Consider the following 12,014-nt stretch of genomic DNA (forward strand, 5'->3'; position numbering starts at 1 on the left):
TCTCCTCCTGCCAAATATCCACGGTGTGTGTTTGCTCGGGTCTTCTGCACGGCGGCGGACCTGATGAGTGTAACGTGTAAACACGTGTCCGTCGTTGTTTTTCTCCTCCCAATTTGCTCCGTCCGTCCATCAGTTCAGCTCAACAGCTGGCAGGTCTCACTGTCACCGAGACGCATGCGAGCGGACGCTTTGCACAATGTGACAGTGAGTCCGAATGACGCTTTGTGAGGTGTGAAGATAGAAAGCGGGCAGACTGAAGTCTCGAGGATTGTCACAGTGCAAAAAGCACAACAGTATGTTTGTGTATTAACGGCATAATTATTGTGTAGGCGCTGGACACCAGCGACAATGGCTGACTGTCACTGTAATCTGTTTCGTTAAGTATAATTCTGGGTTAATTATATTTCATTACCGCACTATTTACAAACCTCCATCTCAACTTCGCAGCCCGAAAGACATTGCAGTGTCCAACATAAGCACTATTCTTGCTTTGTTCATTATTAAAGATTCATTGAGAGGCGCTTGATGCATTATTAAAACGGGGTTTGTTGTTGCAGCCGGTTGTTCTCTGTCGTTGCGTACTTCTAGTACACCAGCTCCAGGAAAAGCCACCTTCTCTCTTACCCGCAGTCCCCGTCTCTGTTTCTCTGCTCCCTCACGCGGCCATCTGTCCCCGGCCTTGTGTTTTTGGTTTGATTAGCCGAGCTACATTTACGCCAGCTTGATACAGCTTTCAAAGCCTTTATCCTAAACTGTTATTGAGTATTCTGTAATATGGACAACAAACAAACAAACAGCAGCATCAACCGCAGGCGCGGGATGCTAAATGTGGTAGGTGAGGGTTGCTTTCCTCTTCCCCTCACATGTAGGAATGGTGAACCAAACCAACAAAAATAAACAGACCAGCTTGCCGTTGGAGCTCGACAGAAAATCGTCACGGCCTCAACTTTGCTGATGTGTCAACAGATGCAGAGGCAGCCCGATCGAAGCGATCGCGGCTGACAATACATCTATGGACAACATTCAGATTAACAACAAAGATAAGAAGCAAACGCTTCACCAGGCCATAAATGAAAGCAAGAATTTATAAAAGATAGAACCTTGGATGACCACCACTAACATTATAAGCAGGTTGCAGTCATTCATTAGTCACTAAGGCGCAGAAGAGCAAAAAACTCATAAATACACAACCGACTGGATTTTTCAGGGGCTTAAATACACATTATTCATTTAATATTCATAGGTTTTGCATATGTATGGGTGTGTGTGTGTGTGTGTGTGTGTGTGTGTGTGTGTGTGTGTGTGTGTGTGTGTGTGTGTGTGTGTGTGTGTGTGTGTGTGTTTATGTGTATCAGAGACTCAAGGCTGTGGCATTTGAGCAGGATAAATATGCACATTCATGGCACCGGAGATAATCCCCACAGGGCCAAAGGGGTGCACATTAAAAGTATGAATAAAGCCAGAGGTGAAAAAAGCAGCTCAGACAGAGAGGTGGACACATCTTCTTGGTGAGTACAATCCACTCGATGCACTTAAAAAGCCACCACGGGAAACGGGCAGAAGCAAAATCAGTGAAATAAAGATTTATTTTTTTTTGCAGGAAAGACAAAAGCTAAGAAGAGAAAAGAGTTTAATACAATAAGTATAAAGAATACATACAAATTTAAGAAAGAATGTCTCTGCTGAATTTGATAATCTGATGTTGCACCAGATCGTGTTAATTAAACTGTTCCTCGGACGCGGCCATCGGATTCATCATGGTCATGAACCTTTTCAATGGCTGCTGTTGTTGAAGATCAGACCCAATGCTTGTGTGCAACAATTAGCAGCTGCAAGCACGAACCTCCGCGTGATCTCATCATCTCAACGCACTGATTGGGAGACGAAAAGATTGACCTCTTTCATTTGTTTGCCAGCCGTGGTCGTGGATTTTAAATACACGGTTTTGATTTTTCTGCTGTGCAAAAAATGTGACAATATTATGCTTGGAAAGTTTTAGTCACATAGATTGATGTATGAAAAGTTCTTTTGTCTGATAGACCAAATGGATGTATTGGTTCCCAGAAGGTAGTAGAAGTATTCTTTGTACCTTTTTGATGCAATAAATAGCCGACTGAGACATCATGCGGAAAACCAGCATATGTACATAATATGTTTAGTCAAGATAACAAAGGCTTGTACATATTTAAACCCTTGCAAAATGAATAGTTCCTAATTCAAACAAATCTCCAAAGACAATTGCGAGTGACTTTAGGCTGTAATTTCCTGTTAATCTGAGAGATGGGGGTGTTTCAGTGGTAGTTGCTAGTTGAGAGGTCGGTGTGTGCAGATGGCTGTGCGTTCTGTTTACACCTCTCCTTGAGAACTGTGCCGCAGCCAGATCTTCCCCCTAATATATTAAGTGTACAGCAGCGTCCTACACGCACATACACACACACACACACACACCTACACGCACACATACATACCAATGCAGATGGCCCTCTGAAGAGAATAGTTGAAAATCGAGTGGAAAAAAACGTTATCTTTAGAAATATCTCTAATCGCTGCGACTTGTATTCCTCCGATAGCCATGCAAATATCGTGCCATGAGCAATTCCATTTCAAAGCAGTGACTATTATGATCCATCTATATTTGTCGTGATCGTGATCATTATTTTTTCCTAAATCGGTAAAGTCTTTAACAGCATCTCTTCTTCTTCTCAAAGTAAAGGCTGATCACAAATTACTCAGTTATATTGTATTAAGACCTATCTAGTGGGAGTAGCGCCAATAACGCAAAATAAAACTCTGCTAAATGGTTTGGCCTTGACTGGGATGATATGTATGACTGTTATTACTGGAATAATACCAGTCTGAAAAGGATTAGATTCAGAAAGTGTGAAAGCAGCTGATTGTGGATTCAACTGAAAAGATACAAATCCATTGTGTGATTAATTCCTCCCTAAATTTAGGCTCAAATAACATTCTGCAATATCAGCAGTCTGGGAAGTCGGCATCAAGGTTTTTCTTTAATGACGTGAATGCACTTTTTTGCACTCTTTTATCTATTTACAAAAAATTTAGATATTAGTATTCTGTTCTTCACTTCCAATTCATTTTTCACAATCATTCATCTTGATTTGAATCATTATACATTAGATTAGTATTTTTCATTCCAGGGTGTTTTATTTGGCAAAATGGCAACATTTATTCAAATAGAATTGTCATTTAATAGTCCAGGGGGAGTGTAGGTATGAGGCAGCACCACATAATGCGACGATTGGACTCAGTGGAGCTGGAAGTGGAACAAAAAAAATTATTTGAAGGAAGACGTTGTTGTTTTCAAGATTGTGTGTGCGATTAGAACTCCTGAAGGGGGGAGTGGGGGGGGAGGGGGGGTGACACCCAGCCAGGCAAGGCGGTTGGTGCCGCTGACGGCTCATTCAGGCGGAGCCCACATGAGAAGATGCCCCCCCCCCCCCCCCCCCCCCGTGAGCTGCGTTATCTGTCATCTCGCGGCTCCGAAGAGAAGAGTGGAAACCAATTCTGGTTCTGTGAAATTAGAAAGCTGCACTGCACACTATATATATTTATACATAAACATATATTTTAAGCCATTGACTGTAGCCCAATCAAAGCAAAAATAACAAGCGATACTTAATTTGGAAAATTCTTCTCGCCCTTTTAACATTTATACAGGTTGCTTGGGTTTGTTTTTTTGTCAGGGTCAGGTTCACAGCACCTAAGAAGTGTCAGCCAGCAATCCCGCTCAAGCGAGTCCGTCCGTGTCACTGCTGTGAAGACGAAATTCATTTAACTTCATCTAAAGGTTGGCATTCAAACCGAACCACAACAAGGTGGCGAGAACTTGGAGGGGAAATGTGTAGTTCATTAGCAAACCCGCAGTCGCCTGTAATGTCACCGTCCCCAGAGACGTGCTGCAGAAAATACTTTCAGAGGGAAACCCACCTGCATGAAAAGGCAGTAGGCCGCAGCCAAGCTCACACACGGATTTCTGAAGTCTGGAAATAGTATTGAGCATTCAGAGGCTTTGTTTAAATTTGAATTACTTAGTTACACTATAAATAAAACATGTTGATGCATGATAAAAAAAACACAAATTACCATTGCAAGAAATGAAACAGAATGAGTGGGAAAAAGCGGCACTCAAAATAGAGGCGCAGATTCCACAACGCACCAAAAACTTGAGGAACAAAAGTCGTGTCTTGTGTATCATCAATTGCTTGCGATCGTTACAATAGAGAGAATTAAACCGAGTTTCGGAGAACGGACGTAAGATGTGACCAGTGCGACCACAGTGTGGACCTGCTGCAAACTCAAACACTTTCCCCTAATCACTGTTTCGGCCCTCGTACAAAACACGTGTTCAATACATCGGCGGGGATATTCATCGGTGTAATTTAAAAATATGAACCTGTGGCGGTTCGATTCAATCCATCGCACCACCACAGTTTTCCCAGTAACATTATCACCTCAACTTTACCCTCAATCACAAACTCATCTGTAGCTCAATTTCAAATGGAGGGATCCAACCATACGGATCAATATGCCATCAGTTTGTTTCATGCAGATTTGTCAAACTATGATGGCTAGATTTACTGCTGGTGTTGTTCAATTAGTTAGTATTCATAGTTGCAGTAAATCGATACTCTTATATTCGTAATTATTCAGAGACTCTGAAGGCAGTACGCATGTGTAACTACAGGTAAGTGTAGTTACACATCTGTAACTGCAATGATGGACTTGAACACTTAGGTCTCCCAAAACGAAATACAAGGAGAGTAGAAGATCCACCAGACGAATGTGAGAGAAAGAGCTTTTTTAGTAATACAGAACAACCGCTATGAGGAAGCAAACTGACTTGAAGGACACTGCGAGAAGGCCGATCCGCTCTAAAGTGTAATGGGTTCTTCCTTGGCTCGTGCTGCAACTTTTCCCCAAGGTTCATATTATCGACCTGGTAGTTCCTTCCACGCATAACCTCCTTGGTGGAGGTGTCGCAAAACTTAAAGAGAAATAAAGTCTATACAAGCAAAATTGTACATCACGGGCTGCTTATTTATAAGATGAATATTTATAGGGATTTCTTTTTAAAGAGTCGTTTATATCAAACACTAGACTGGCAAGACTGTGACAGCAAACGATCGATACGAATATTTTATTGTCATGGAAGAGGTGTGTTAGGAGGACAGTGTTTCCACGGCAGAATATGTGGAACAAATTCATTTTCCATAAGACCATAAGACCACAAGGCACGTACAGAGTGTTGCCCTGTGAAAAATCGACATCCTCCAGAATCACTCGGTCACCGTAGCGTCTCCTAGGAGCTTAGGAGCCTCAGCAGGCGTAATCGCAGTAGCCAGACTCATTATATGTGAATAAACGGCAGCGTGAAGAGAGTATACCCGCCAGCAGAATGTACTGGCTCAGGCTTAAGTCTCAGAATGCACTTTTTTGGGATGAGACTTGGTAGAATAATTGGTGAAATTGTTGATTCTTGTTTGCGTCCACAGTACTCGGGATTTGCTCATTGCTTCTTGTACTGACTGAGTGGGTATTTAGCTGGATGTATCGGGCAACAACATGAACAAAATGTGCTCAGTGCCTCTAAAGAGGCCATAAAAGCGTAATAATCCATTTTCCGCTTGTCTGAGCAAAGGCTTAGACAATTAATTGATCAATCGGAAGACCTCAGCTTTCAGCTTTCAAAAAGTGAGATTTTCCTGCTGCTTTCTGTCATATTTGATAGTTTGCCAAATATTATTTTGATTTTGAACAGTAGGTTGTAAAAAAACAAGCTGTATAAGGAATTCAAAATGATCATTATGCATCGTTGTCAAGCCAATTGACCATGACAGTAAATAGCCGATTAAACAGATAATGACAATCATCATTAGTGCCCCCCCCCCCCCCCCCCCCAGCAGAGAAACCCTTACACTGCTCTGTAGATATGTTTGTTTTCCAACATAATTGGCATTTAAACTAAAATGAACGTCAAATCTATTAACATTTACAAATGGCCATGCAGGTAAATATTATTTTCCATTTCAACGTCCCTTCCAATGACAGCCTGATAATAACATTACAACATAATGGGTGAAATTCAATTGTCCTCTTTTAGCTTTCAAGCTGTGAATAGTCACACTGTCAGTAGCTTATTGCCATTGACATCTGCAAGGAACCGATGGTTGAAGAAAACAGTGAAGTTGCAGTTGATTTCCAAAGGGACAAATATAAATACAATGAACTACACGTCGCAACCTACAAAATCCAACAACTCCAAATGTTATCCCTCTCTCTTAATGAATCTAATAATGAAAAATAAAAAAGTTGACTAACTTTGTTCTGTGAAAACCAACTGCTTCAACGCCAATAGTTACGCTATTTCTCTCAGAGCAGAGCCGTTACCAAATAAATGCCAGAATCATCCAACGTGATCTCCGAAACCTGTTCGTAAAAATGTAAACGAAAATCTTGAACATACAAGTTCGTAACAATACATACGAACTGCGGTGGTTAACCAAGCCCCTTGAGTGAACAACATGGCGGACCATGTTGGATTCTTGAGTGAACGTCTCTCCGCCATGTTGGATTTTTTGAGGGGGTTAGGGTTACTATTCTATTCTTACAATTTAACATTGATTTCTCGTTAAAAATGCAATCATAACACGTTTATTTTACATCGTTAGACTTCACAAAGTCCCTGTTCACTTTGAATAGCGTGACGTCATCAGTTGCAGTCCGTATTTATTTCGTATGTATCACCACAAATTTGTATGTTCAAGATTTTCGTAAACATTTTTACAAACAGGTTTTGGAGATCAGGCTGGAATCATCAGTGATATGCATAGAATATCTTGTAGGGAGCCCTGAGGCTGCTTGTTGTTTGGCAATTTACTCCGGCTGGGTGCATAATCAATGCTTTCAATTCAGGACGTGGGCTCACGCGTCAATAATTAGGTGCAAATAGACGAGCGTCGAGCTCCCGCCTACATTGTTTCACTGCTACCCAGAGCTAAACATGCAGGATTTAAGCTTCACTCAAAACTAAGTCTAATTGACACTGCCATGGACCATTGTAATTGATCCATTACGTCTATTTATTAGAAGTATGTGCTCATTCTCCTGCTCTCACCGAAGAGTGTCTGCATGATGGCAACGCCGTGATAGCACAGAGTCACAAACAACCGTCTCCTCGACTGTGGCAACTGGAGAGATGGAGGCAGTGAAGAACTTTGCCCAAAAATTTGGTAGCTTTAACGCGCCGAGGCGATGAGATGCGTGAGGGACCTTTTTCACTTTTGATGTTGCAGGGGAGTTTGCTGTGACGGCTAGAAGAGACCTCCGGCTCAACCGACCTAACGTTTAGTCATAATGGGCAATGAAAAGGCCACTGCGGACGTTTCCATCTGAAACTCGATGGGTTGATGAAATCATTATACAACATTAACTCAACTTGTACCTGCAAGCCAGTCATGCTCACACTGCTAAACTAAAAGTCTGTGGTCGTATCTTACAGCATTTAGAACGCAATTAAATACACACCTGAACAGGCGCCATCTCTGCAGCCTTGAAGCAAAAGCAGCAGCGCTTTGATTGTGTGCCGCCACAATGACCGATGGCCTGTTTTCCTCGCAGCCTATTATTGATTTATATATAAACAAATTGCCACCGGAGAGCCACTTTGTTGACATGCGCCGCCAAGAGCTTAAAAATGGAGTGGCCAGAAATAAAATGCTTTTGCAGTTCGTTGGCCGGCGAAACGTTTTCGGCATTTAACAACCTCCTGATGAGCCGCTCAAACACTCACTCCAAACAAAAGTTAGCATGACAAGAAACAACATGACAAGTTACAACTTTGTCATTACTGTCAAAACCATTCAGTCCAGCTCGCGCTTGACAATAGCGTCCACAGTTTGAAGGGCAATAAAAAAGGTTGGGCGGATTTCTACCAAAAGGGCTGAAACAACTGTTGGAAGTTGTGCATGCGGCCAAAACAGAATCTGTAACTTGGATAAACGGATGAGCAGTGCGTGCATGTTGTGTCACCTAGCTCCGTTTGACTAATTGTTCAATAGTTTGAGGGGGGGGGCAGAGAGAGGACAGGTGGTTGGAAACAAAAGCTACTTGAAATGTTCCTTTGTGAACAGTGTTACAACTTTGGTGCCAAAACCAATCTTCACCTAGATTCCACTCAGCGGAACCTCCGCCTGACTGGGAGACACAGCGTCTCTTATTCTCAGGTGAGGTCTCCTCGGCGCCTCGTCGTGCGCCTCCTCGCATGCGCGCATGCAGCTCTCCAGCTGGAGGCAGTCCCGGCGCGCATCTCACCTCGAGCGTATCATCCGAGCACATTTTGTGTTTTATCCGCTTGTCCGACCCGTTTGTGTCTGTGTCTCCTCGAACGCGATGCAGACTATAATGTGGTCTTTTTTAAAGAAAAAAGAGGAAGAAAAAAAAAATCTCATTGCTGAGAGATTTCTCAATTTGATGGCGTGAGAAACACTTGAGGAGGATTTGGAGATGAACGCGCTGAATCCGGCGTAAACACCGAAATTCTCTCGTGACAGAAGAGGTGCGTTATTGTAGAAAGTGAGATTGAATCCAGCTGAAGGTAAGAGGATGCTTCAGTTGATTCGCAGCAGTGATTGATGTCTTATGTGTAAGAAAATTGTACATCAACAGGTTAATGTGAATATTCTGTTCAAATTAAGTTGAAATTGTCTTATTTTCAAAATATAAACCTCACGCTCCAATATGCACTGTTGTATAGTAATAATAATGTTATAGTTAACCTGTAGCATCATGCTGTTCTTGCATGAATATTGAAAGAAATGTGATATTTTTGCCACCAAACCCTGGGTCTGTGTAAATAAAATGTGTGATCCAAACTTCATTCTTACTTTTTTTTGCCTGAAGATGGATGTGCATAGAAATATTTATTGGACTAAATAGAGTCTTCCGAACCGGCACTTTACACAAGCTGTTTCTCATGAATTTCCAAATACACCCTATATAATACTCCAGAATCCACTGAGCTCGATCACCCTCTATCATGAAATGTGGTCAGCAAAACCAGACTCGGTTTGGTGTCCACTCTTCTCTGCTGCCGTGGTGAAAATGACCAACTGGGACCATAAAACCTCTCATGTTATTGGCACCAAACTAAGTTGTCCCACCATGTTTGCCTCATGTGCGTTAGCAGTGACAAGCACTTCAATCTGACATCGGCATTACTGGGACTCCCCTCATTCAATTACTTACTTAGGCCGGGATTAATCTGTGAACATGCCCACCACCTAATAAATTCTCAAAAATGTGTATGCAAAGAATTTTGTGTAACCTGTCGCAGTTGATCAGTGTTCAAAGGGCAAGCGTTTCTCCAGGCAGAGACTACGCGACCAAAGGGTGTGCAGAATGATTTCCCCGGGTGGCAGTACCTGGCCATTAAACACACGAAACGAACGCCTGGCGAAGTTGAATCCCTTCATCTCATCACGTTCAATATCTGATGAAGCTGACGACTTGGGATCTCTCTTTTCATCTTCTGCACATCATAAAAACAATAACAAAATACATCAATTTCAATGGGTCTTTTTCTCTGCCGACTTGACCGTAGCTGTCAAGATTGTAAAACAAAATCACTGTTAAAAATACTTTAACATTAAAGATAAGTCTTTATGTGTGCAGGTGAGATGCCATAATCCGCACCGGACATCTCGGTATCATGGACTCCTGGATCTTGCCGTCGTCCCCTCCCAACCTGTCGGAGCACCTGATGTACGACAGCTTCGAGCCGGACCTCCACGGGAACTACACGGACCACAGCTTCAATAAAACCAGCACGGTGGTCATCACCTGCCTGTACTTTTTGGTCTGCACGGTGGGACTGTGCGGGAACACCCTGGTCATCTACGTGATCCTGCGCTACGCCAAGATGAAGACGGTTACCAACATCTACATCCTCAACCTGGCGGTGGCCGACGTGCTGTTCATGCTGGGCCTGCCGTTCATCGCCATCCAGCTGGCGCTGGTCCACTGGCCGTTCGGCCCCGTGCTCTGCAGGGTGGTGATGGCCCTGGACTCCCTCAACCAGTTCACCTCCATCTTCTGCCTGATGGTCATGAGCATCGACCGCTACCTGGCCGTGGTGCATCCCATCAAGTCCACAAAGTGGCGCAAGCCGCGCATGGCCAAGACTATCAACCTAGCGGTGTGGGGGTCGTCGCTGATGGTCAACCTTCCCATCGTCATTTACAGCGGAGTCATCACAAAGCACGACGGCTGCTTCTGCACCATCGTGTGGCCGGAGCCTCAAGAGGCTTACTACACCGCGTTCATGTTCTACACCTTCATCCTGGGCTTCTTCCTGCCCCTCATGGTCATCTGCCTCTGCTACTTGTTCATCATCTTCAAGGTGAAGTCCTCGGGCATCCGCGTGGGCTCGTCCAAGAGGAAGCGCTCGGAGAGGAAGGTGACTCGCATGGTGTCCATCGTGGTGGCCGTGTTTGTCTTCTGCTGGCTGCCCTTCTACGTCTTCAACGTCACCTCGGTGACGGGGACCATCAGCACCACCCCCATCCTCAGGAGCACCTTCGCCTTTGTGGTGGTCCTGGGATACGCCAACAGCTGCGCCAACCCCATCCTCTACGCCTTCCTGTCGGAGAACTTCAGGAAGAGCTTCCAGAATGTTCTGTGTCTCAAGAAGGTGGGCGGGCTGGACGAGGCCGATCGCAGCGACAGCCGGCAGGACAAGTCTCGCATGATAAACGACCCCACGGACACCCAGAGTACTCTGCTGAACGGGGACCTGCAGACCAGCATCTGAGAGGATGGCAGTCCGCTGTTATCAGCTCCTCTGCGGTCACATCAGAGAGGAAGGGGGAGGGAGGGGCAATATTTAACAATAGGTTCGATAGGAACACGTCCCTTGTGAAAGAGGACGAAGCATCAAAGAGAGTCAAACGGCACTGTTCCTGTCTGCTGTTGACACATCGTTGGGTTTCTCTGTTCTCACGTAATCAGTGAGAACATGTGAGTGTTTGCTCCATGCTGTAGTTTTTCCTCAGTGGGTTGAAGGTAGGAGATACACACTAACGCCCACGTGTAAATGGTCCCCAGGGTGACATTCATTTTCCCTGGAGACCTGGGATTACGTACATAGTATCAGAGACGAGGGCTTGTGCCAAGTTTCCACAGTCCTGCATTGGGTAAAAATAGCAGTACGATGCGTTCGGATGCTCGAAAACAACGTGGTATTGTTAACACTGACGACCGTATCTTTCCTCGGTTTTCGTTCCCGTCTCATCCGTCATGCAGTTATTTTTTTCTAACTGTGCAGGAAGTGGGCAAAGAGAAGCGGTGAGAGAATTAAAGCGTCACATTTTGATCTCTAAATCTGACTCTCGAATAAGAATTCTTTTTTTTCTTTTTACAGACACAGTAATCAACGTAATCAATGTCAGTGCCATTACTTCTTGTGTTGTGTAGTACAACATTCTGATTTATGTGTGGCTAATTTGATTTGTGATGAACGTGTAAAATGTAATAACGTGATGTTCAGTGGGCGGTTAAATATTTCGACCAAAGTGCTGCCGAGATGTATAAAATTCTACCACAATGTCGTCTTGTATATATGTTTCTACTGGACTGATGGCTTTTGGGCTTATTTACCGTTAACTGTGTGCGTCCTATAATAAGGTTTGTGTGTTTGCTTGCAGTTGTCTACTATTGTCTAATATTCCAAACGGCACAACCCTAAATAATTCAGAGACGAATTTGAAGTAGGCACCCAGCTTTGTGTTTTTATATCAGCTGAGAGCATAAAACCGCTTCAGAAGCAGATGGCTTTGCTTTACTGGAGGTAGTGAAGTACTGAACTATAGGACATGCCCTTGAGTTGAATACATTGCCTTTCAAACACATGTTCAATTTGTTGTTTCACTTTGCTCTATTACAGAAAACACTGTGTTTGGTGCTTTCGCTGCTCTCCTTCCTTTGACTTTGCATAT

The 12,014-nt window shown here is 43.7% G+C and overlaps 1 protein-coding gene across 1 annotated transcript; it reads left to right on the forward strand.

The window, feature by feature from the left end:
* Nucleotides 1-8,477: 8,477 nt before the first annotated feature.
* On the forward strand, nucleotides 8,478-10,955 carry LOC120827683 (somatostatin receptor type 2). Its single transcript, XM_040190761.2, has 2 exons — nucleotides 8,478-8,617; nucleotides 9,694-10,955. The coding sequence occupies exon 2, from the start codon at nucleotides 9,731-9,733 to the stop codon at nucleotides 10,829-10,831; it is 1,101 nt and encodes a 366-aa protein (XP_040046695.1). The 5' UTR covers nucleotides 8,478-8,617; nucleotides 9,694-9,730; the 3' UTR covers nucleotides 10,832-10,955.
* Nucleotides 10,956-12,014: the final 1,059 nt, after the last annotated feature.

This window comes from Gasterosteus aculeatus, chromosome 11 (assembly GCF_964276395.1).
Source record: "Gasterosteus aculeatus chromosome 11, fGasAcu3.hap1.1, whole genome shotgun sequence".
Taxonomy (NCBI): Eukaryota; Metazoa; Chordata; class Actinopteri; order Perciformes; family Gasterosteidae; genus Gasterosteus; species Gasterosteus aculeatus.

What these genes read in the sequence shown, in the direction of transcription:
- LOC120827683 (XM_040190761.2), top strand. Translation starts at nt 9,731, where the DNA reads ATGGACTCCTGGATCTTGCCGTCGTCCCCTCCCAACCTGTCGGAGCAC.